At 44.8% G+C, this 26,153-nt stretch overlaps 1 protein-coding gene across 1 annotated transcript in view; it reads right to left on the bottom strand.

The window, feature by feature from the left end:
- The window catches only part of LOC143986775 (cysteine-rich secretory protein 2-like), a 248,508-nt gene extending 223,058 nt beyond the window's left edge, over positions 1-25,450 (bottom strand). The window contains exons 1-3 of the mRNA XM_077485181.1: positions 25,436-25,450; positions 25,000-25,134; positions 951-1,041 (exon numbers count right to left, since the gene is read on the bottom strand). Coding sequence (XP_077341307.1) covers positions 951-1,041; positions 25,000-25,134; positions 25,436-25,450 — 241 coding nt within the window. The remainder of the gene's footprint in view (positions 1-950; positions 1,042-24,999; positions 25,135-25,435) is intronic.
- Between the last annotated feature and the right edge of the window lie 703 nt (positions 25,451-26,153).

Genomic DNA, 26,153 nt, shown 5'->3' with positions numbered 1-26,153 from the left:
CTGCTCTATTCCAGTCTATACCACCAGGGGGCCCTCCGTCCCTGCAACTGGTTTAATACAAGCCACCACATCCACCTCTATATCCACAGTAAAGTACAGCTCACCTGGGCAAAACAGGAAAGAAAGGGGGAACCTCCAATGGTGTAGTATGTTAAAATAGCAAACTGAATTTATTAAATAAAACAAATTGGACTTTTCTGAGCTGTTTTATTTGTAAGTCCAATCTACAGCACCTCAACCATAGTCCATGTGGGTTATATTATGTGGGACAGACAGTCAGAAAATAAGTATAGGCTATCCCAACATAAATCCTCTATTTGTTTGCCACAGTCACCAGTTGCTAAGTTATTTAAGAAATGTTGCCACACTGTAGCCCACTTAAGATTCATAGTAATTGATCAAATGCCATGACTGAGAGGGAAGTGTGGTGGATTTCACAACTTGACACTATTTTTCCTAAGGGACTGAACAAAGATTCAGATTTACATCTGTTTTTGTATTTTTTTATTTTTATTTTATGTCTCGTTTCTCATTTTTCTTTTACAGGCATCAATATGAAGTATCCAAGAACACTGTCATGTATCTCCGTAATATTAGCTCTAATGTTAGACCAAATTATGCCTTCAATTAGAGTGATTTAGGTGTTGCTAATATCTGGTCTTTGAGAATGTGATTGAGGAGCTGCAGATTGGACTTTTTTGTAGATAGACAGATACAGTAGATAGATAGACATTTATGAAATTTTTGTTTTTTACTTATATTTTTAATACTATAAAAGTATCAAGCAATTACAGTATAAAATAGAGTCTCACTGCCATCCACAGACTACTGAAAGCTGAAATCACTATTTCCTGAATCAAGACTTTAACATGAATTGTATTGCTATCTACCTAATCTAGCTGAGTACATTGTGTAGACAACACTGTCAATTATATCTCACCATGTCTTACCATCATCGTTTCTGTCTTTTACTTCACTGTGGTTTAAATTGCATGTTTTTGCCCATCTCTCTGCTGATTCCATTAATTTATCACTCCATGTCTTTGAATATAAAGAGAAAAAAGAAAGCACTAATATAACCTTAACTTCCAGCAATAAAATGGTAGAATGTCTGCATAGTAAGAGTGAAATGTATTTTGTGAGCATGATGTTCTATCTCAAAGCACAGTAGAAATCCAAAAATCAGTTCAGGCTGCAATACAGTCCAGAGATACCAATCCCCAGTACTTCTATACTGCCCCCAAGATTCCTCAGTGTTGGGGTTCAATGATGCCCAGAGTGATTCAACCATGAAGATTAAAGAGGAGGGCCGGCTTAAATTTTTTTAAAGTCAGCAGCTGCAAACACTGTAGCTGCTGACTTTTAATAAGCAGACTTACCTGTCCAGGGTGCCTGTGATGTCGGCCGCCCGAGGCTGACACGTCCCTTGGCTCTCGGGTCCCGGCGCCACCATTCCAACTAAGGGAAACAGGCAGTGGATGTGAGGTCACCTTGAGGCGAGGTGACAGATGCACACCGTAGGGATCAGGAGTGCACCGCAAGGTTGTGGACCCCTACGGCTGACTGCTGCAGACGGGAGACAGATCCCACTGGGGTTAGAGCGTAAGATTCCCTGTGGCGCGGAGTCTAAGAGCCAGCAGGTGTTCACCAGCACCTCTAGTGGTGAGGATGGACTTGGCTGCAACTGGCTCCAGGTCGCGACCCCCAGGGTCCCCCAGCTCACACCCACAGTAGGCAACAGGAGGATAGTGATAGTTAGGGACAAAGCCAAGGTCGGGGCCACAAGCAGACAGGAATAGTCAGGGACACGCCAAAAGGTCAGGATCACAGACAAACAGGGATAGTCAAGGACACGCCAAAGTTGGTAACAGACCAACAGAAGAGCACACGGCAGGTAACAGGAAGCTAACACACAAAGATTGATCAGCAGCGTTGGCCTGCAGTGTATAGGTTAATATAGAGCTCCCTGATAGGAGCTAGGGTGGAGCCATGCCAGGGGATGGATTACAAAAGCAGAAAGGTGAGGGTCGGCTGGTCTCTAGATGGACACATGGGAACAGGTAAGCAGACAAACTATTACATAACCACGACAGTACCCTCCCTCTTACGAGGCCTCATGGAGGATGCAGTTTCCCAATCCATGAAATTGGAAGCGACTCCGGAATCCAGATGCGCTGAGACCGAACGAGAGGAAGCACCGAAATGAAGCAACACGGAAAGGAGAAGACGAGAAGGTGAAGGTGATATTTAATTTATTTAATACTCCACCTTCCAGATGTATTAGCCCTGAGCGTTTTTCCGGACGAAGAGAACAAGTGTCACGGAAATGACCTTTGCCCCCACAATAGAGGCATAGGCCCAAAGTTCTGCGCCTAGTGCGTTCTTCGGGAGATAACTTAGTCTAGCCCAACTGCATAGGTTCCTCGGTAGGCAGGGGGTGCTCCTCGGATCGAAGAGAAGGGACTGGGGGCTCAGGCTGCCTAAAGAACGGGGAGTGCTGGCATCTTTTTTCCAGGGCCCTCTCCTGAAAGCGAATATCGATCTGGTTACACAAGATGATGACACTGTCCAGATCAGCAGGAAGGGATCTTCCTGCTAATTCATCCTTCACTCTATCAGAGAGGCCATGTAAAAAGGTTGCAACTAGGGCCTCATTATTCCACCTCAATTCAGCTGTGAGGATACGGAAATGAAAAGCATACTGTCCCACAGACGCGGACTCTTGACGGAGACGTAAAAGAGTGCTAGCCGCTGAGGAGACACGACCCGGTTCCTCGAGGATATTCTGAAAAAGTTTCAAGAAATCAGACAGGCTAAAAACCACTGGATCATTCAGTTCCCACAGAGGGGCAGCCCAAGCTAGCGCCTCGCCGGACAGGAGGGATATGATATATGCTACTTTTGCCCGATCGGACAGGAAGTTTTGGGGCTGAAGCTCAAAATGAATAGTGCACTGGCTAAGGAACCCCCTGCAAGCCTTGGAGTCCCCAGAGAAACGGGACGGAGCTGGCAGTAATAATGCATGTGTGGATGCGACTGGTGCGATAGGTGCAGCTGCTAACAGTACTTGAGGCTGCAGGTTCAGGGTTCCCAAGGAAGCCTGTAGCTGCTCGAAGCGCGAAGCCAGATTTTGAAGGAATCGCATCAACTGGGTCTGATGCGATTCTTGGGTCTCAAGTCTGCGAACTAAGCCCTGCAACAGATCGACTGTAGTAAGCAGCACGTCAGCCAGGTCCATGGCTGATCAAACTGTCAGGTCACCTTGAGGTGAGGTGACAGATGCACACATCGTAGGGATGAGGAGTGCACCGCAAGGTTGTGGACCCCTACGGCTGACTGCTGCAGATGGGAGACAGATCCCACTGCGGTTAGAGCGTAAGATTTCCTGGGGCGCTGAGTCTAAGAGCCAGCAGGTGTTCACCAGCGCCTCTAGTGGTGAGGATGGACTTGGCTGCAACTGGCTCCAGGTCGCGACCTCCAGGGTCCCCCAGCTCACACCCACAGTAGGCAACAGGAGGATAGGGATAGTGAAGGATAAAGCCAAGGTCGGGGGCCACAAGCAGACAGGAATAGTCAGGGACACGCCAAAAGGTCAGGATCACAGACAAACAGGGATAGTCAAGGACACGCTAAAGTCGGTAACAGACCAACAGAAGAGCACACGGCAGGTAACAGGAAGCTAACACACAAAGGTTGATCAGCAGCGTTGGCCTGCAGTGTATAGGTTAATATAGATCTCCCTGATAGGAGCTAGGGTGGAGCCATGGCAGAGGATGGATTACAAAAGCAGACAGGTGAGGGTCGGCTGGTCTGTAGATGAACACATGGGAACAGGTAAGCAGACAAACTATTGCATAACCATGACAGTGGAGCCTTGCGACTTCACTGCCCGTTTCCTACTGCGCATGCGCGAGTCGCACAGTGCTTTGTGAATGGGACGCGCTGTGTTCTGGGACACACAGTTCCCAGAACACACAGTGCCCCATTCCCCAGAAGACGCCGCACGGAGGAGAGAAGACCGAACATCACCGCGGAGTAGGAAGAGGCAGATTAGGACGATATGCCTAGCAATAGGCATTTCTGGTAAGTTTAAAAAAAAAAAACTTTTTTTTTCAGATTTTTTGCAAAATTTGTATGTACTTTTGTTTTTCAGGGTGGCCCTCCACTTTAAGAACAAACTATGAATTCAGTGTAGCTTGGCCCTAACCCTTGAGAGGGTGTCAACACGGTATCCTTCATTCACAGTGTATTGGAGAAGAGTCAATGTGTTAGACCTTAAGCCTTCTAAATATTGTAAGTATGAAGCAATTTGAAGTGAAGCATAAGGGCTCTTACATTGAAATGATGATTGGCCAGCTCCTTGATCTTCATGTTTAAAAGAGAAGTATGGGCTTGTAAAAAGAAAAAAATATATATACCAACCTAGTTGGATGCAGTATCAATCCAATGCTGCATCTGTGCCCAGCCGTCTGTAAGATCACTCAGTTCTTGGCCTTCAGTAAGCAGAGAGCTGGTGACTCTGTGCCCCTTGAGTGCTCACTGGAGCGCTGAGCTGTGGAGGGGTGGCTCGCTGAGAGGCTCAGCCAGCTGCCGGCCCAGAGATCTTTCTCGAGCCTGGACCATCTCTGTAACATCAGCCGACAGCAGGCTTTAGCCTGTGATCCCCAGGAGTAGTATAGCCAAAATAGCTTTGACTACACTTCTCCTTTAACATATCTGTTGTACACACCATTAGTGCTTGTGATAGTTGATGCTACCTTGTATGCTCTTGCTTGACCTGGCTTGCCCATGTTGTTGGCGCTATATAAATCTTGTATAATAATAATAATAATAATAATAATAATAATAAATATTAACTGTGTGTGACTCAGTTTGCTTTGACCCTGCTCCCTCTTTGATGTAATTGTGTACCGTCTGGACTCTGATCTACTCATGTGTGACCTGGCTCATCTAGACCAGTGGTTCTCCACCCTGTCCTCAAGTACCCTCGCAAGCCATGTTTTGGGAATTTCTCTTAAGTAAAATAGCTGTCAGAAATACCAAGCAGTTGACTCTGATTTAAAGCACTTGTGCAAGATAAAGGAAAACCTGCAAACATGGCCTGTTGGGGGTACTTGAGAACAGGGTTGAGCATGGCTGTCTTAACAAATGGGCATACCTGAGCACTGCCCAGAGGTCCCAGCTGCATGTGGGGGCCCTTGCACTTTCCCCAAAGCAGCTGGTGCTTGAGCCCACTCTGCCCCAAAATTGGGGGCCCCATGATGGCACTGAGAGTGATGGATACACAGGAGAGGCAGGCTGGCAGCGGTGCGCCGTGCTGTGCAGAACAATACTATTTTACAGCCAGCAGGAAGGGGCAGGACCAGAGCACCGGTTATGCTCTGCCCCTGCCCCATCCAGCTTAAATGCTCGGGACTCAGGTAGGAGCTGGAGTGGGAGCTGCTGAGTCGGCAGCACTGAGAGCCCACCTGCGAAAGTAACATTGTGGATGGTGTCATGGTGAGCCCAGCTGTCCGGCACTGTTTGCACCAAAGAGCTTGGAATGCCAGAGGTATGCTCCCTCCTCTGCCACTCCTTCTGCCTGCTTGATTGCTATAGGTGAGTCCAGTGCTAGAGGTGGGCACATAGCCAAAAGTTTATATGTACTGGAAAAGAGGTACTACATGGATGGAATAATGGTGCTGGGGGATATCAAGGGTGTATGGGGGAAAACAATGCTGAGGGGGGATGTGGGGTGTATAGGGGGTATCAATGTTTTGGGTAGCTTGGGTGGCTATAGTGGTAGAGGTATCAGGGATGTAGAGAGGCCACAGTGTAGGGGGTATCAGGGATGTAGTGGGGTAACAATACAGGGGGTATCTTATGGTATATGGTAACAGTGCTGGGGGGAGTATCTAGGTTGTAGAGGGGTCAGAGTACTGGGGGGATATCTAGGGTGTAGAGAGGTCAGAGTGCTGGGGGGATATCTGGAGTATAGAGGGATCAGAGTGCTGGGGGGGATATCTGGGGTGTAGAGGGGTCATAGTGTTGGGGGGGATATCTGGGGTGTAGCGGGGTCATAGTGCTGAGGGATATCTAGGGTGTAGAGGGGTCAGAGTGCTGGGGGGATATCTGTGGTGTAGAGGGGTCAGACTGCTCGGGGGATACCTAGGATGTAGAGGGATCACAGTGCTGGGGGGATTTCTGGGGTGTAGAGGGTTCAGTGTGCTGGAGGGACATCTGAGGTCTGGAGGGATCGGACGTGCTGGGGGGATATCTGGGATGTAGAGGGGTCAGAGTGCTGGGAGGATATCTGGGGTGTAGATGGGTCAGAGTGCTGGGGGAATATCTGGGGTGTAGAGGGGTCAGAGTGCTGGGGGGAAATCTGGGGTGTAGAAGGGTCAGATTGATGGGGTGATATATGGGGTGTAGAGGGGTCCGAGTGCTGGGTGGATATCTGGGGTGTAGAGGGGTCAGAGTGCTGAGGGGAAATCTGGGGTGTAGAGGGGTCAGAGTGTTGGGGGAAATCTGGGGTGTAGAGGGGTCAGAGTGCTGGGGGGATATCTGGGGTGTAGAGGGGTCAAAGTGTGGGGGGGGGATATCTGGGGTGTAGAGGGGTCAGAGTTCTGGGGGAATATCTAGGGTGTAGAGGGTTTATAGTGCTGAGGAGGCATCAATCTAGAAAATATATTATATGCACAGGACAGCTTTGTTACTTTATGTATGTGGTATTTTTCCCACTGTTTCTTTGCTGTACAGAATGATTGTTCATGTAGTTAATGCGGAGCTCCACCCAAAAGGGGAAGCTCCGCTTGTCTGCCTCCTACCTACTTGATGTCTGTTTACCTGCGCTGTCTCCATTCTAGGGACCCCATAGCATTATTTTGCCCAGGGGCCCATGATACTATTAAGATGGCCCTGGGGTTAAGAACCACTAGTCTAGAGTACACTTCTGACTGACTTGACTCTCCTGTGTTATCAGACGCTCTGTTACTACTCGGCCTGCTCTGACTTGCTCCTCCTATGCACCAGTGTTTTCTGCCTTGCTGACATCTACAGTGGTGAATCATAAATATCAGCAAGTCTGCTTTGCCTACAGTCTTGCTCATGGTATGTGCTATTTGTAGCGGGGACATATTAATTTATTAACGTGGTTATGTATATGTCAATGTTAAATCTATGGACATTGAGATGGCTCAGTGTTTGGCGCCATGTATTGACAAAATCTGGTAATGCACAAGAATGGTTATTATAAACACAAAGACTTTCATAGGAAGTACTGTTTGTTTCGCTAAGAGGTTTGACCTTTGTCACCCAGGAGTCTGTGTGACCTACTCATGAACACTCTGATATGCAGTGCATGCCGGGTAGGGTATAAAAGGGACACTTGTCGGGGTAGCGGAACTCCAGATACAGTCTGCGGTGCGACACAGAGCATCTGGCCCAGTCTAAGCTGAAGCAAGCTGCAGTTACCGGACTCAAGTCATCATCCAGAACTCTGATCCAGTTGATGAGCGGGTTGCAGCCTACCGTTTATTACTATTGCACACAGTTAGACTCACTCATAGGCCCTGCTGGAATCTGTTGTTCCATGGAAGCGTAACTGAGCAACTGACACTGAGTAGGCTTGAGGCCCAGTTCATTCTAGCGCCCAAGTGTGATTACAAGTTCTTGGAACTATACCTGGAGCATTCTAAGTTAACTTTTTCACTTACCCCTTTGGATTACAAATATCTGAGGAACTACTTAAGCTAGCGAAGAACGAAGATAAAGGAGAAAGTACTTTAAGTGAGGCCTCACGTAAAACTTTAAATAATGGGAGCTCCCAGGTCTAGATAATAGCACACTTGTATATTGCTTATTGTAGTTGACTGTTGATTCATGCTGTACTTACATTCTACGTTGGGACGACAGTGCAATCCATGTAACCCCTTACTTGTTATACTTTCAGTAAAGGTATCTCTGGTTAAGAGTACAATTGTGTGGCTTCTGTCTTTTCCACCAGGTGGAGCCAGAGGATCCTGAGGGATCGATACAGGTATCTTATACTGTTTATATTATACTGTATTATTGCACCACAGCTGTGCCAAGGGGACAGAGTTATGCTAAAGGGGGGTTTCTCTGAAGAGTGCAGGCCAAATTCAAATTAGCAGCTCCTTCTGGGGTCAGTGCTACATGTGGGGGCTGTCACTGTCACTCAACAGAGACCCCACCCCCACTGGTTACCATGGACCCCGATAAGGCAGTCCAGTGGTGTGAAGCAGAAGGAATATGCTCGGAGGCAAGTGTGGCTATTGAGCTTCCTGCAAGTGGCTTGGGAGAGAAAGAAATTAAAGAGGTGGTACAGAACTTGTCCCCAGACAGAAAAGCTTATGTGTTCTCAGTGAGGCCCGGCTATGAGACTGACTGCATCTACACGCTGATAGAGGGGAGGCAAGATATCACTGAAAACATCCACGGTGCTAGCATAAAAATGTCTAAGAGAACGGAATTTCTATTGACTCACCCTAGTAAGAAAGTGTGGGACTCTCCAACTCAGAAGTAGCTTGAACCCTTAAGTCATGAAACAAGGGTTTCTACTCAGCAGGCAGCCGGACAACAGGTAGCTGATCTGAAACTACACTTTGAAGAAATGAATGTGAAATTTCAGGAGGCCTCCAGACTTATGGCTGAACGCATTGCTGGAGCACGCGCCTCTCAGGAAGGTACTCCTGTTAGCCAAATGGCTGCGAGCCCTAGCCCAGTGCAGAAGATGCACCCTTTGGGCCCTTTGCAAGAAATAACCATCCGGAAAGATTTACGCATAGACGGTCAACTAGGAGAAAAAGGGCAGAAAGACAAACTGTCCTACATCAGTCTATCACACCAATTAGAATTGGGACTAGAGAAAGGATACTCAGACTCTGAAATTAAGGAGGCAGTAATCCAGGCTGTCAGTCCCAGGTCTAGCATCAGAGCTATGTTGGAAAGGAAGGCTGGACTGGCCCTGAATCAGTTTATGAGGGTTTTGAAGAGCTACTATGAGGAGGAAGATACTCCCGAGTTGTATTATAAACTGATGAACATTACACAAGGCAATAACGAGATCTCCCAAAACTTTCTATTCCGGGCTATTGAACTCAAAGATCGCCTGTTGGTAGCCACACAGGAGGAAGGACTCGGAGATCACTTTGGGGCTGAGCTCATAAAATGGAAATTCCGGAGATCAGTAACCACAGGGTTAAAGAGTGACCATGACAAGGTGGCTCTGAGACAGTACTTGGAGTGAGTACTTCGGGAGAACATTGGAAGAGCATGAGGCACGTCTGGAAAAGATTCTGAAGAGACTCTGCGAAGAGGGCTTGAAGCTTTCCATGGAAAAATGCCAGTTCTATCAACCCTCAGTGACTTATTTTGGACATGTCGTGTCTAAAGAGGGCTGTCACTTTTTGGCCCAGGCCCTCCAACGTGACTGAACTCAGGTCATTTTGGGGTTCTGCTCATACTATAGAAGGGTTGTGGAAGGGTTTGCAAAAATAGCCCATCCTCTCACTGAGTTCCTGAAGAACCAGGAAGAGGCTGGTGAAGACTCAGAACGGTCCGGGAAGCTGAAAGAAGTACCCAGGAAAAAGAGAGAGTCCATCCACTGTCAGTGGGCCTCAGAGTGTAAAGAGGTCTTTAGACGACTGAAATGGAGCCTTACCACTGCTCTGGTGTTGGCTTATGCAGACCCTACCAGGCCCTACGAGCTCCATGTGGATGCCAGCTGAGACGGACTGGGGGGATTGCTCTACCAAGAACACGAAGGGTCTTTGCGACCCGTTGCCTATGTGAGCCGAAGCCTGATTCCTGCAGAAAAGAACAATCCAACTCACAAGCTGGAGTTCCTGGCTCTGAAATGGGCAGTGGTAGACAAGCTAAAAAATTACCTGTATGGGGCTGAGTTTGTGGTGAAGACAGACAACAACCCCCTCACCTATTTGCTCACTACTGCCAAGCTGGATGCCACTGGCCACAGGTGGCTCACAGCCCTTTCGGCTTTTACCTTTAGCCTGAAGTACAGACCAGGAGTTGGTAACCGAGATGCGGATGCTCTATCCAGAAGACCACATGACCCCCTGAGTTCCCCAGAAGACTGGACTCAACTCACTCCTGAAGGAGTCAGGGCTCTATGTGTGGAAAGGGGGGGCCAGAGCCAAAGATGTAGAAGTATCTTCAGCAGGAGTTCCAAGTTGTTACTGTAATGCCTCCCAAGTGGTGCAAGAAGGTCTTCCCAAGCTGTCCAGGAAGGATCTTAGGAAGGATCAGGAAGAAGACCCATTGTGTGGACTGGTGAGGAAGACATTGGAACGCCAACAACCTGATGTACTCCAGAAGAGTCCTTGTAAGGAAGCCCGGCTGTTGCTGAAAGAATGGGATCGGTTGCAGTTGCAACAGGGAGTGGTCTACCGAAGGAGCCCTTCCGATGATCTAGAAGAAAAGTGGCAGTTGCTCCTGCCGGAAAAGCACAGAGAGAGGGTTCTAATTGCTCTACATGACCACCATGGTCACCTGGGAGCCGAAAGGACTTTACAATTAGTAAAAGACAGATTTTACTGGCCCCACATGAGGAAAGAAGTGGAGAGTTACTGTAATTCCTGCCTCAGGTACATACAACGGAAGACGCTGAAGACAAAGGGCTGCCTCAATGAGCATCTGGAAAGCCAGGGCCCAATGGATTTGGTCTGCATAGATTTTCTCTGTCTGGAAAACGACTTGAGTGGAGTAGGGGACATCTTGGTGATGACAGGCCACTTCACCTGGTATGCCCAGGCTTTTCCCACTAGAGATCAGCAACCAATCACTGTGGCAAAGGCTCTTGTAGAGAAATTCTTTGTACATTACGGATTACCTCAAAGGATACACTCAGACCAGGAAAGAGACTTTGAAAGTAGACTATTAATAGAGCTACTGGAGTTATTGGGAATACAGAGGTCAAGGACCACACCCTATCACCCACAAGGGGATCCTCAGCCAGAAAGGTTCAACCGGACCCTCCTGAATATGTTGGGCACGTTAACCACAAAGCAGAAGCCACACTGGAGTAGACACATTGCTGCATTGGTTCATGCCTATAATAGCACCAAATGTGACGCCACGGGTTATTCACCCTATTGTTTAATGTTTGGTCGAGAAGCCCGGCTGCCAGTGGATCTGGCCTTTGGAACGTCTCTGGACCATACATCAGAGTCCTCTCATAGAGGGTATGTGGACAGGCCCATGCCACCTCAAGGTCCAGGGAGAGCAGAAACAAAAAGAACTTTGATCTGAGAGTAAAGATTCAAGATCTTCTTCAAGTAGGTGACCGGTTTCTGCTGAGGACAGCTCCCCACCATACGACAACTGATGGGAGGCTCCTCTGTCCGTTTTATATAGCCACATAGATGCTAAAGCCTCTTTGGGGACCAAAGAGATCAAGTAGGGGGAGTGTGGGGGGCGTGGTCTGGCCGAGCAGGGAGATGGCTGCCTGAGAGAATAGCTCCCGCCGTTGCCTCTCTCTTACCGCTTCTACCGGAGGTATTTACGGGCTATTCACACACAAAACGATGGGGACAGCATCCCGCCACACTTCCGCCTCGCGTTCCCGATCTCCCCGCGAAAATACCGGGAATCCGAGCCAGAACATCCCTGAAATGTTCAGGTCCCAGCGAGGTAACATGGCGCCGTCGCGCCAGAACTCCTCACAGACTACAGCAGCAGCCTCACACAGATCAGGCACAGGATCGGCGCATAGCTCACAACTGTCCCCTCAGGCGCTGTCAGGAGAACTGGATAGTCCTCCGCAACCACATCTTAACATCCAGGATTTAAAATCCATTGCTGCGGACATAAAGGACACCCTGTCAGCTGCAATTGCTGAGCTGAAGGTGGACATTCATACACTTAACAGCAGAGTAGTGGAAGTGGAGAAAATCACCTCACAACATGATACTGTCTTACGCAAAGCAACTAGAAAAATAGATCACCACACCCTGCAACTAAGAGAAGCACAGTGGCACATCGAAGATCTCGATAACCGTGGCATCAGACACAATCTTAGAATCCGAGGAATGCCGGAAGGCATTGAGTCTGAACACCTGACCCCTGAAGTAACAGCTCTGTTTTACGATCTCCTCAACAGGCCGAGAGATACCCCTATTGAGATGGAGAGGATTCATAGGGCACTTCGCCCTAAAGGGAGAGAAACGCACCCCCCAAGGCACATATAATGTCATATTGTGGATTTCAAACTGAAGGAGGACATTCTGAGACAAGCGAGAGGCAGACAACATTTACAACATGGCGATGCGCCTATTCAGATTTTCCAAGACTTGTCCTCTATTACATTGCAACACCGCAGGGACCTGAAACCGCTACTTGAAGTCTTACGTGCCCGTGGCATCCAATATAGATGGCGGTTTCCATTTTGTTTAAGCGCCACACATCAAGGCAGGACAGCACTGTTGAAAGTGCTGGAAGACCTTCGCCAGTTTTGCAATAGCCTGGATATCTCCCTTGTGGACGTCCCCAACTGGTATGCGGACTACCGCCATTATCCCAACAAGAAGCCCCCACCGGTGGATGACCAGATGGAAACACAAGCTACTCGGCCTCGCAGAAGAAGATCTTCTTCGGGTGATAGACCTCCTTCAGTTCGTCATGACAGAGGACGCAGTCCCGCCGAATCTCCCCGTTCCCGGAGAGTCCGCAGAGACTACAGAAACTATTGAGTGCTCCTATCTGTGGATTTTACACGTGAGAATGTACCTAGTCCTGAACTGATTTTAGACAAACTAGGTGCTTTATCAATGGATGCTCTTATATAGACTACCTGTTTACCTATTGACACTGCTGAGTGAGACCGATAATTGCTCCCTATTGCAGCACACGTCTACTACCCGCTAAGTAATTTTTCCTCTATGGTGACTCTTACATGGCAGCCTACGACCTACAGCTTTCATACCCAGTGGGATTGCAAAGACTTTTCTTCCTTCATCTCATGAACAGTGTATTGCCATGGGATATGGATGACAGTTGTTAGAACTGACCCTGATACCCCTGCAATGTACTTTTCCTTGTTGCCCCCTCTCCCTTCCTTTTCACCGGTTGATGTCGGGTAATGTATGTTGGGCACTGCAGCCAGACTTTAGGCAGGCTGTTGTGGAGGAGGGGGGAGGGCATTATGTTTTTGAATATAGTTTTTTGAGGTACGCACGCACACCCATGTAAGCTTGTGCATGAGGATCTCCTGTTCCCTCAGAGTCGAGGCAGGATACTAGGTCGGCCTTGTTCTGAGGGAAAATGGATGTCAGACACTGAGGCGGGAAAAATAGTTTCAATAGGACCGAAGGCAGCGGGCGCCCTCTATGGGCATAATATAACTGACTGAATGTCCTGCCATCCCACTTTTATCACTAATTCCCGTAAACTTAAACTTAGGCTTGCGAATAAGGTGTATATCCGCCACTGCCACACCCACTGGGTATCATAATAGTGGACTATTGCGGCTTAGCCTGAAAGCTCGGCTCAATCACACCACCACTTTTATGATTAGAATGCTGCGACTTGAACCATGGTCCAAGTTGAGACGTTCTCATAGATTAGGAACATTATGATCCTAACGTTATATCCTAATCTTCCGCCAATACACACTATTAGGCCCCCCCATTGTTAGTGGACTACATGTCAGCCGTTTATATTACGGGGGTACATGGAAGATGGATGCTATCTGCACACCCTCACCTCCATCTACCTGTAGGAAGAGGGAAGGGGAAAACAAAACAAAAAAAAAAGAGGACATAGCTCTACATCTCTTTCAATGATTATTGTTAACTGCTATAGGTTAGTAACTCTTTAACGTTTTATAAGGTTTAACAGGTTTTACGTTTACCATTTATTGTTTCATACTTAGTTATGAAGGCCTAGATTTCCCTACGTTTTCTAACCTATATTAATATTTAAAAGGACTTCCGATGCGCAAGATTATATAAAAAAAAAAAAAAAAAAAAAAACGCACTCCTCTCCTTAATATGTCTGCGGACCATCGTTATCTCCCTCATTTAACTGAGCTAAAGTTTACGAGAATTATACCCTATACATTCCTATTATTGGATGTTTTTATGTTAGCTTTATTCTGAGGTCTTTCACAGTATTGGATGTACTCCCCTGTAATACGGTTCATCTAGGTATCATTGTATATTAGTTGAGCTTTAAGTATCTAGGCTGCCCTAACCTCCAACCTTTGACTCTGAAGAGAGGCAAACGGCGGTAACACCATTGATTACGAGGCTAATCTTTGGATCGGTGTAGATCGACTCCCAGACAGTGCAGTGGCGTGGTTCATAGGCGTGTTTATAACCACGTCCACTGAGTTCCTACTGTACCTTTCTAGCCTACCTCATATTTCTATAGGCTAGCTTAATATTCTCCCCCCCACATTCAGAACCCCCCCATAATCCCTATTTTGACCTAATAACCACTTTATTTCTGCTGCTTTCCCCCTACCGGCTCTCATACACCTTTAATTTTGGTCCTTCTAATCACAATTGACATGGCGGATACGGCTACTGTGACAAATGGCACGGACCCCACACTTAATCTATTACCCAATCCTAAGGTGCAGCTATGTTCATTGAATGTTAGAGGACTAAATGTCCCGGAAAAAAGGTCACAATTACTCTATCTGTTACAGAAAAACAAAACACAAATTGCATTTCTGCAGGAAACACACTTTCGATCTAATAATATTCCCAAACTTGGCAACCGAAATTTCCCCACTGTATACCACGCTACAAACGATACCTCTAAATCAAAAGGAGTGGCTATATTAATCTCCAGAACCTGTCCAATAATAGTTTCGGAAACCATGCAGGATCCCAAAGGTAGATATGTTTTCCGCAAGGGTACATTGTATAACAAACCCGTTACATTAGCAAATCTTTATGCGCCCAATAAACGACAAGTCTCCTTCTTTCGAGAAAAACTACAGCTGCTTACTACTTTTTATTCGGGCATTCTCATTGTAGGTGGGGATTTCAATGTCGCTCTCACCCCGATGCAGGACTCTTCTAATGGGTCAACGTCCATGCCTTATAGAGCGTTGAAAGCTATCAAAACACAGTTCCAAGAATTGACATTACATGACACGTGGAGAACGTTACACCCAAATGACAGAGATTTTACGTTTTACTCTTCACCCCACAATAAATACACCAGGATTGATCACTTTTTTCTTTCCCAAAATGATTTGGCACTCCTTACTAAAGCAACCATCGACCCCATGGTGATTTCAGATCACAATCCAATCACAATGACCTTTTCTATTCCACTTACCCGCGTCCCGAATTCGGTCTGGAGACTGGATAATTCCCTGCTGACTGACTCAGAGATCACGCACAAACTTAGCACCAGGCTCACACAATACTTTACAGAAAATATCACCAACGACTCCAAACGGTTAGTAGTATGGGCTGCACATAAATGTGTTCTAAGAGGAGAGCTTATCTCCTTAGCGGCCCATAGACACAAGCAGAGACAAAAGTATCTTAAAGAATTGTCTGAAAAGGTACATACACTTGAACGGAAACACAAAGCTTCCCTGGCTATTGAGTCCCTTACAGAACTGTTAAGGGTCAGGGAGGAACTCAAGGAGGAATTGAATAAGAAACTAAAACGTAAATACATCCTGACACAGAAACTGTTCTATGAATTTGGCAATAAATCAGGAAAATTATTGGCTAGAGCATTACAACACAAAAAAGCTTTAACAACAATACACAAGATTATTGATTCTTCTGGCAAAACGCACTTGTCCCCAGAAGCCATCGCTTCCCAATTTGCCACTTACTTTACCAAATTGTATAACTTACCATCTACAGTGGTACCTGGACAAGCTTCTAACAGAAAAGAGGCAAGTCACGACTTTCTGACACAATTTGGGGTCCCTCCGATTTCACCGGAAGACGCCATGACTCTAGATGGCCCAATTAGCAAAGAAGAGATTGGGAAAGCCTTGCAACAACTCCGGCCGGGTAAAAGTCCTGGCCCGGATGGGTTGACAGTGAGTTACTTTAAAACCTTTCAGGAAATACTCTGTCCCCATCTCCTGAACATGTTTAATTCCTTGACTGCAACTGACCCCTTAAACAAGGACCTCTTGGAAGCACATATCACGTTGATTCCAAAACCTGGCAAAGATGATACCATAGTATCAAATTATCGACCCATCTCTCTACTAAATGTAGATATAAAAATATATGCTAAAATCCTTGCTAATCGTCTTCTTCCACTTATCCCAAAACTTCTGTCCCTTGATCAAGTAGGTTTTGTCCCTGGCAGGGAAGCCAGGGATAACACCATAAAGGCCCTTCTAATTCAACATTGGCTTTCCACTGAATCCAAACAAAAAGGCTTCTTTCTGTCACTCAACGCAGAGAAGGCGTTCGACAGAGTGGCTTGGGACTACATGTCGGCAACATTACAGAATATGGGGTTGCCTACCCGATTTCTCCATATGATCTTGATGTTGTATTCCTACCCCACAGCCAGAATTAGGATAAATGGTCGACTGTCGGACGCCTTCTCCGTCTCGAACGGAACTCGTCAGGGTTGCCCTCTTTCCCCGCTCATTTTTATTCTTACTCTAGAACCCATCCTGTGTAAGCTTAGGGAGAATCCCGACATTAAAGGCATTCCCATTCATAATAAGCATTATAAAATAGCTGCATATGCAGATGATATCCTCCTTTTTCTATCGGACCCACTAACTTCTATTCCCAACCTGGTGAAAGACTTTGCCCTTTTTAATAAATTATCCAACTTACAAATCAATTTTACAAAATCTAAAGCCCTTAACATCTCTCTCCCAGAACAGTTAGTATCGCAATGTAAACATAATTTCCCCTTCAGCTGGGAATCACAGGCCCTAACTTACTTGGGGATTAATTTATCAAGTAACCTTAAAGACCTATATGCACTGAATTATTTACCTATACTGCAGAATATACAAACTGATCTCCTCAAATGGACTTCGGGTCAATTTTCCTGGTTTGGACGCATTGCCATATTAAAAATGAACATCCTTCCCTGTATACTATATGTATTACAGACTGTACCTATTAACCTCCCCACTTCGTTTTTTACTACATATAAAAGATTATGCAGGAATTTCATATGGGCCTTCAAATCCCCCAGATTAAGCTGGGAAAAATTAATTATCCCGAAAACTAAAGGGGGCTTAAGCCTACCTGATATAAAAAGATACCATGCAGCGTGCCATCTCACAAGAGTAATTGACTGGCACCTCCATAAATTTACTAAGGATTGGGTTGATCTCGAGGAATCTTCTGTCCAAATCCCTCTGGCCCATCTACCATGGACGCCCCAATTGGGTATGCCCAAGGTTTACGTAACGCATCCTCTAACTGGAGCAACTTTACAAGTTTTCCGGACAATTTCTAAGACGCTTCATTGGACGAATTATCCGGGTCCATTAACTCCCCTAGATGGTAACCCTGACTTCACACCGGGACTTCCACTCTGTAACCCACAGGGTACTCCCTCCACTTCTGCACCTAAAGCTTTCCAATTCTTTCAGAATGATTTGCTCTTACCATTTAACACCATGGTTTCACGGTTCCCTGACTACCATATTCCATTTTACAAATTTTTGCAAATTAGACATTTTCTGCAGAACACGGGTTCCACCGCACAATGGTCTAGAGAACTGACCCCCTTCGAAATGATTTGTACTAGCTCGACCCCACAAAAACATCTTATCTCAGAGACGTACTCATTGCTATTTAGCAATCATAACCCTAAACACAATGAAGCAGTCAAAAATTGGGAAAAGGATCTCCAGTTAGACCTATCTAGAGAAGATTGGGAAACAATTTATGATTATATTCATAAAAGCTCTATCAATATTTCAGCACAGGAAAATAGCTATAAAATATATTCTCGCTGGTATCGGACTCCAGACAAGCTCCACAAATACTTTTCTTCTGTTTCACCGCTCTGTTGGCGTTGTGGATTAGGTAGGGGAACCCCTCCTTCATATTTGGTGGGACTGCACTCGGCTCAAACCATTTTGGGAAGGAGTACATGAGACGATCACCAGTATCTCCAGTTATACCTTGGAGTTTACATCAGCTCAATACCTTTTACATTATACCACGCTACCACGATCGACGTATAGGAAATCCATTGTCCAACACCTCCTAAATGCAGCCAAACAATGTATACCTCTCTATTGGAGGAGCAATACCCTACCTACCCTGAAGGACTGGTTCAAACGTATAGAAAAGATCTCAGAGATGGAAAATTTGATCCACCAAGCCAGAGACTCCCCAACAAAATACAATAACACGTGGGCGTGTTGGTTACACTTCCGTGAATCACCGCAATTTCGGGAGTTACTACACACAACTTAACTCCCTTTCCCTGTAGGGGTTTGCCCTCACCCCAAATTCCTAAAAGCTTCCACATGCCAAATTCAATTCCTATGCTGTATCCGCCATGCCTTGTTATCTTTAGGCCTCTTTTGTTTGACAATGTTTTTTGTATTCTTCCTTATCCCCCTCCTTACCCTCTATTTAAGATGGTTCCACCAGCAAAGGTCCTAAAGGAAAGGGACTGTTTATATTGCAATGGTCATATGCATTAACAAATAATGCTACGTTCCAGCTTGCCCTGGACAACTCCCTCACATAGGTAGTCATTTACCTTCTTCATCGCATAGCTTATCCACATATACGACTTGGATGATAGGTTACACTCATGTGCTATTGCGAGGTAGAATTCACTACCGCTCCAAAAATGTAGATCATTACTACCACTTTCAGAAGAAATTCTCATTTACCCTCCCCTTCCATACAGCGTGATCCCATTTGGGGTATGGAAGTAGAGAGGGGAAGCTATGTCTCTACTTGTATATCCTCCAGATATACTTCTATGACTCGCATCATGAGCTTTTGTCCATCCTGGTTACCCTATCCTATTTACGCCCTATTTACCGCAGGTATTTATCTGTATTTTGCTGAATGAACTAAGTTGGAAGTCTATTATTTCTGTTTAGAATATGTCAGTGGCAATATTGTAATGCTATACGGTTGTACCACTAATTGTGAATATGTATATGGGCCTTTTGTAACAGCCCTTTGGTTGTGTTATGATGGATTGTAACTATCTTTTCTTTACTAATAAAAATTGTTTGGTAAAAAAAAAAGTAGGGGGAGTGTGTAGTGGGGACATATTCGTTTATTGACGTGGTTGTATATATGTCAATGTTAAATCTGTGGACATTGAGATGGCTCAGTGTTTGGAGCCATCTATTAACAAAATCTGGTAACGCACAAGAATGGTGATTATAAACACAAAGACTTTCATAGGAAGTACTGTTTGTTTCGCTAAGAGGTTTGACCTTTGTCACCCAGGAGTCTGTGTGACCTACCCATGAACACTCTGATATGCACTGCATGCCGGGTAGGGTATAAAAGGGACTGCAGCGGCCATATTTGGTCTCTTGGGACCACGCTGCCTGCCTGTGCAGAGCTTTGAGGAGGATCCTCGGACACATAGGTACAAAGTCACCGCGGACTGCAAACCGGACTGTTTGCGAGGTGACTTGATGAAGCCTGAGAGCTGGTGGTCGGATTGGCAAGGTTCGGAGACACCTGTCGGGGTAGCAGAACACCGGATCCAGTCTGCAGAGCAACACAGAGCATCTGACCCAGTCTAAGCTAAAGCAAGCTGCAGTTACTCAAGTCACCATCCAGAACTCTGATCCAGTTGGTGAGCGGGTGTCGGCCCACCGTTTATTACTATTGCACACAGTTAGACTCACTCGTAGGCCTTACTGGAACCTGTTGTTCCATGGAAGCGTAACTGAGCAACTGATACTGAGTAGGCTTGAGGCCCAGTTCATTCTAGCGTCCACGTGTGATTACAAGTTCTTGGAACTATACTTGGAGCATACTAACTTTTTCACTTACCCCTTTGGATTACAAATATCTGAGGAACTACTTAAGCTAGCGAAGAACGAAGATAAACAAGAAAGTACTTTAAGCGAGGCCTCGCATAAAACTTTAAATAACGGGAGCTCCCAGGTCTAGATAATAACACACTTTATATTGCTTATTGTATTTGACTGTTGATGCATGCTGTACTGACGTTCTACGTTGTGACGACAGTGCAGTTCATGTAACCACTTACTTGTTATACTTTCAGTAAAGGTATCTCTGGTAAAGAGTACAATTGTGTGGCCTACTGTCTTTCCCACCAGGTGGAGCCAGAGGATCCTGAGGGATTGATACAGGTATCTTATACTGTGTATACTGTATTTTGTTATTGCACCACAGCTGTGCCAAAGGGGACAGAGTTACGCTAAAGGGGGGTTTCTCTGAAGAGTGCTAAATTCAAATTAACAGCTCCTTTTTATTACTGAACTATCTGTATACATAGCACATCTAATCTGTCAGTGTTCCCAGACTGGTAAGCCATTGTGGCTGTTCTATTGTACCATTGTTTGGCAGTTCTGTACCAGAGGGGTACTAGACTTTTCCTTACTGTTTATGCTTTTCATTGTTTACACTGCTCTGTACCAGTGCTGCTTATACTAGGTTAATTTTGCTTAGCATCACTGTGATCTAGATTAATTGCCATATTATAGTCAGTTTATCGCATTCAAACACACTTATTTATATGTTCATTGATTTTTGTGCATTGCCATGCATTTTATCATTTGATAATATGCCTACTGTTTCACAACTAAGTAGCCTAGTACCTATTTACTATATAATAATATAGTTGTGGATAGTATACCAATACTATATAGCGTCTCATTATCTGATAATGACCAGTGACCATTTCACAATCTTCTCTCTCAGCTACAGAGAAAGACAAAGACAGTGAGGAGAAAGATGTCTGCAGTGAGGAGGACGATGTCTACATGGACTGGTGGTGGCAGTCTGCATCCATTGATGTAACTCTATCCAGTTACCCTACACAAACCAACGTGGGGATCTTCAGGCCTGAGGCTCCTGAATTCATACCATGGAATTATGAATCAGAATCAGGAAGACATTCCAACCCCACTATGCTTGGTGAAGCGTATAGACTTTCCAACCACCCTTAAAACCAGATGAAGAATCTGCTAGAGAAAGGCCATCTGACCCAAAAGAACAAAGAGTAAAAAGGACAGTCTGTCCCCCCAAAAGATTGACTAATGCCCCATACACACTATCGGAAATTCCACCAGCAAAAGTCCGATGAGAGCTTTTGGTCAGAAATGCAATCATGTGTATGCTCCATCGGACTTTTGCAGGCGGAATTTCGACCAGCTAAAGATTGAGAGCAGGTTCTCAATTTTTCAGTTGGAAAAATTTCCGATCATAAATTCCGATCGTCTGTACAAATTCCGACACACGCAAAATTCCTACGCGTGCTCGTAAACAATTCGACGTATGTTCGGAAGCACTGAACTTCATTTTCTCGGCTTGTCGTAGTGTTATACGTCACCGCGTTCTTGACGGTCGAAAGTTCAGAGAACTTTTGTGTGACCGTGTGTATGCAAAACAGCTTGAGCGGACTCTCGTCTCAATTCAGTCGGAAAAACCATCAGAGCTTTTTCCGACCAAAATTGTGTACGCGGTATTAGGATAGAGTTAGGCTAGTGTTCAGAAGGGCTGCCTGTTTAATTTACTGCTTGGTTTATTATTTACTCGCTTTGTTATGCTAAATTTTGTCAGTTACATTACTTTATTGCCAGGCCCTTCTCTATGGGGGACCAAATATTCTTTTGTGCAGAAGTGTATAGCCAGGTGCTTAGGTGGCAGAGAAAGTGCAAATACAGACACCACAAATGCCTTATGTGCCCAAAGAGGATTCTTATGATGACTTCAACACTGTTCAGCCTCCACTCACCAGGGGAAGTCGGTGAGACTTTAGAAACTGAAAGAACTATGATGAAAGACCCCACTCCTTAACAATCAGCTTTTACTATGCTCTGATTGGACAAAGCTTTGCCCAATCGGGATGCAGAATGCATTGCAAGGCGTTCGACAGAGCAAACACCCGCCGAACACCCTGCAAATTCAGATCTTCCCTGAACTAGGCGAACAGCCAATGTTCGGCATGAGTTCTCAAAAAATTATTTTGGGGAACTGGAGAAAGTGCAGAGAAGGACAACCAAGCTGATACGAGGTATGGAGGAGCTCAGCTATTAGGAAAAATTACAGGAACTGAATCTATTCCCTCCTGAGAAGAGTAGATTAAGAGGGGATATGATCAACATGTACATACTGTATATGTAAGTGGTCCATATAGTGAACTTGGTGTTGAATTATTCACTTTAAGGTCATCACAGAGGACCAGGGGGCACTCACGTCTAGAGGAAAAAAGATTTTATCTCCAAATACGGAAAGGTTTCTTCACAGTAAGAGCTGTGAAAATGTGGAATAGACTCCTTCCAGGGGTCGTTCTGGCAAGGTCAGTAGATTGCTTTAAAATAGACCTGGATTCTTTCCAAATTGTGCGTAATATAACTGGATACTAGCATTTATGGGTAAAGTTGATCCTCTGGGGGGATTAGGAATGATTTTTCCTCCCTGCTGTAGAAAATTGGATCATGCTTTGTTGGGGTTTTCACATTTCTCTGGATCAACTGTGGGTGAAGGATTGTGTATATGGGATTGTATGGTTTATTTATTTTTTGGTTGAACTAGATGGACTTGTGTCTTTTTTCAACCTGACTAACTATGTAACAACAGTGACAAGATTTTTTTTTTTTTTTTTTCATGAAGGCTTCTCCCTAAAGAGTCCATTCATTTCATTGACACAAGTTTATATGTGTGCTTAATGTATTTTGTGTATGTTGTCTACCTGTGAAAGTCTTTCTTGTGTTGATAAGTGCCACCATCTTGGAAGTGATTTTAGCAGCCCCAACAGACTTTGTTATTACTTCAAGTGACACTCTATAGTATTCAACGTTGTTCCATCCTTGAAAGCTTCATAAAACGTTATGTAGGAAGGTGGGGGGAGGGGCAGAGGAGATGGGCCTGCACAGACAGTAACCAGATACTCCCAGAAAAGTCTATGATGTGAAAGTCTATCATGTGAAAGTGGAAGGGGCCTTTCCTAGACAACTGAATAAACAAATGTGCTAGCAAGTTCAAAGGTCCACTAAACATTAATAAAAAAATAATTTCTTTGCATTTAGCACAGTGGGTTGGTAGTTGGCATATGGATCCTCAGTCAGGACACTATTTGCATGAAGTATTTGTGTTCTCCCTATGTCTATGTGGTTTTCCTCCCACACACCAAAGACATACTGGTAGGGTTATTGGTCCTAGTATGATATTCTACAGAGCCCATCCAGGGCAGCTGTCTCGTTATCTGCCCCAGCAGCAGATAAAGTGTCCTCAGGGAGAAGAGTGCTTTAGAAATAAAAAAAAAAAAAAGACCTCTAAGCTTAAAACCCTCTTTAACTACTTCCTACCCACCATATATTAAAATGGTGGTGGGGTGCCTCTCGTTCTGGGACAACATCATATGACGGCATTCCAGAATGGCCACTTGTGGGGCTGCACAGCACAGCGATCCCAGGTGCACAGCCTCCTCATCAGTGCCACCTAATCAGTGCCGCCTCATCAGTGCCCATAAGTGCCACCTCATCAGTGTACATCAGTGCAGCCTATCAGTACCCATCAGTGCTGTCTCATCAGCACACATCAGTAAAGCAGAAAAATGACTTATTTACAATATTGATAGAAAACCTTTACTTTTTTCTGCAAAAAAAATAAAACCCAGCAGTGTATAAATTCTACCAAAAAAAAGCTCTATTTATGTGAATTTTTTTTTATAAAAATGTAATTTGGGTACAGTGCTGCATGACTGCACAATTGTCATTTAAAGTGGGAGGGCGCTGAAAGCTGAAAATTGGCCTGGGCGGAAAGGGAGTATTTGGGCAGAAAGGGGATAATTATCCACTTGCCAGTAGGCAAGTTTTTGACCTCCTGCACATATACGTCGGCAGAATAGCAAGGCTGGGCACAATTACGTACCTGTACGTTGCTCTTTAAGTGCCCAGCCGTGGGTCAAGAGCGCGCCACCAGAGGCGCGCTTGCGACCTGGTCCTGAGCTCCGTGACCATGGCCGCGGGACCAGCGGACTCAATCGCCGCTGGTGTCCCGCGATCGGGTCACAGAGCTGAAGAACGAGAAGAGGTATGTGTAAACAAACCTCTCCCCATGCTTCCTACTGGGGCTGTCCACGATCGTCTGTTCCCTGTTATAGGGAAAGACAATCAGTGATGTCACATGCCAAGCCACGCCCCCAAAAGTAAAAAAAAAACACACATACGTCACACATAACCTCTCCCGCCCCCTAGTGGTTGATTCCTTCACTAGCAGTGTCATTTACACAGGAATCAGTGCATTTAAATAGCACTGATTGCTGTATAAATGACAATGGTCCCAAAAATGTGTCAAAAATGTCCGATGTGTCCACTATAATTTCGCAGTCACAATAAAAATGGCAGATCGCTGCCATTACTAGTAAAAGAAATATTAATAAAAATGCTAAAAAACTATCCTTTATTTTGTAAGCGCTATAACTTTTGTGAAAACCAATCAATAATCGCTAACTGCAATTTTTTTTTACCAAAAATATGTAGAAGAATACATATCGGCATTAACTGAGGAAAAAAAAAATTTTTTTTTATATATATTTTTGGGGATATTTATTATAGCAAAAAGTAAAAAATATTGAATTTTTTTCAAAATTGTCGCTCTATTTTTGTTTATAGCGCAAAAAATAAAAACGGCAGAGGTGATCAAATACCACCAAAAGAAAGCTCTATTTGTGGGGAAAAAAGGACGCCAATTTTGTTTGGGAGTCACGTCGCATGACCTCGCAATTGTCAGTTAAAGCGACGCAGTGCCAAATCTCAAAAAGGGGCCTGGTCCTTTGGCTGCAAATTGGTCCGGGGCTTAAGTGGTTAAACATGTTGGTTTATATAACTCTTACCATTTGAAGCATGTTGCCAGCTGATGGCGTTACGGTACTTCTGATTTCATTGTGATATGCTACTATCTCTTCCTGTACTTCAATTTTATGTGTTGATAATGTGTCACATGGCACAATATCTTCTGGGTAGATGGCCTGAAACATAAAAAAAATCTGTTAATTATATATGTTTAGAAGCATTACCTGCATATATAATGAGAGTTTCTTTCTTTTTTCTTCATAGGAAATGCAGCAGGAGGAGTGAGAAGTGACATTCACTCAAAAACAGTAGGATGGGTGAGATTACAAGGGTGGGGAGAACAGAGCAGGGAACTGAACATAAACACTAAGGGGAAGAAAGAACTAAATGTTCAAAAATTGGCAGACATTTTAGGCACAACAGGAGACAGAGAATTTTTAAATCAAATAATTTGATTGGAACACTAAAATATCTTACCTTATATAAAAACATTACCCCTAAATAAGGGGACCCATATTGCGATACAATACCCAACTCTGGAATGAAATAGGGCTATCCTAACATCTATATATGGCACTGACAATACAAATACATTGCTTGAAAATAGGTGCCCAAATGTTGCTCAATATCCAGACTGTCAACGCATTTCGCTAAAGATGTTGCTTCTTCAGGACGCTCCTATACCTCCTGATGGACATGATGACATCACTAGTTCCTGCCCTGATGTATTTTGTAACAGTCACATGAATAAGTCACACGACTGTGACAAAATGCATCAGTTCAGGGCCTATTGGTGTCAACATGTCCATCAGGAATTATTGGCAGATCATGCTATAAGTTTAGCCTTAAAGGGACCTTTATTTATATCTGCACAATTCTGATGCACTACATATCTAGTGTACTTCCCTTCTGATTGTAATATATTATATTTGGTTTTAACGGTAACCCCCCCCCCTTTTTTTTTTTCTTTCTGAGCTGAGGCGAAGTTTACCACTGGAAAGATAATATCTTCTGACTGTCAAGGAGGACATTATGAAGAGGGAGTAGCGTTCCCTTGGAGTTAATCCCCATAAAGGGTATTGAGCATTTGACCTATTTTTCGAATTTTTAGTTAAATAGGTCCATTTACAAAGGTGAGAACGGAGTGTGAATGGAGGTGGAAACCACTGCTGTTTTTTTGCATGTTACTTGAATA

The sequence above is a fragment of the Lithobates pipiens genome, unplaced genomic scaffold (genome assembly GCF_037356315.1).
Source record: "Lithobates pipiens isolate NorthernLeopardFrog02 unplaced genomic scaffold, aLitPip1_a1.2 Scaffold_18, whole genome shotgun sequence".
NCBI classification, from domain to species: Eukaryota; Metazoa; Chordata; class Amphibia; order Anura; family Ranidae; genus Lithobates; species Lithobates pipiens.
This window is presented reverse-complemented; position numbering and strand designations above follow the sequence as displayed.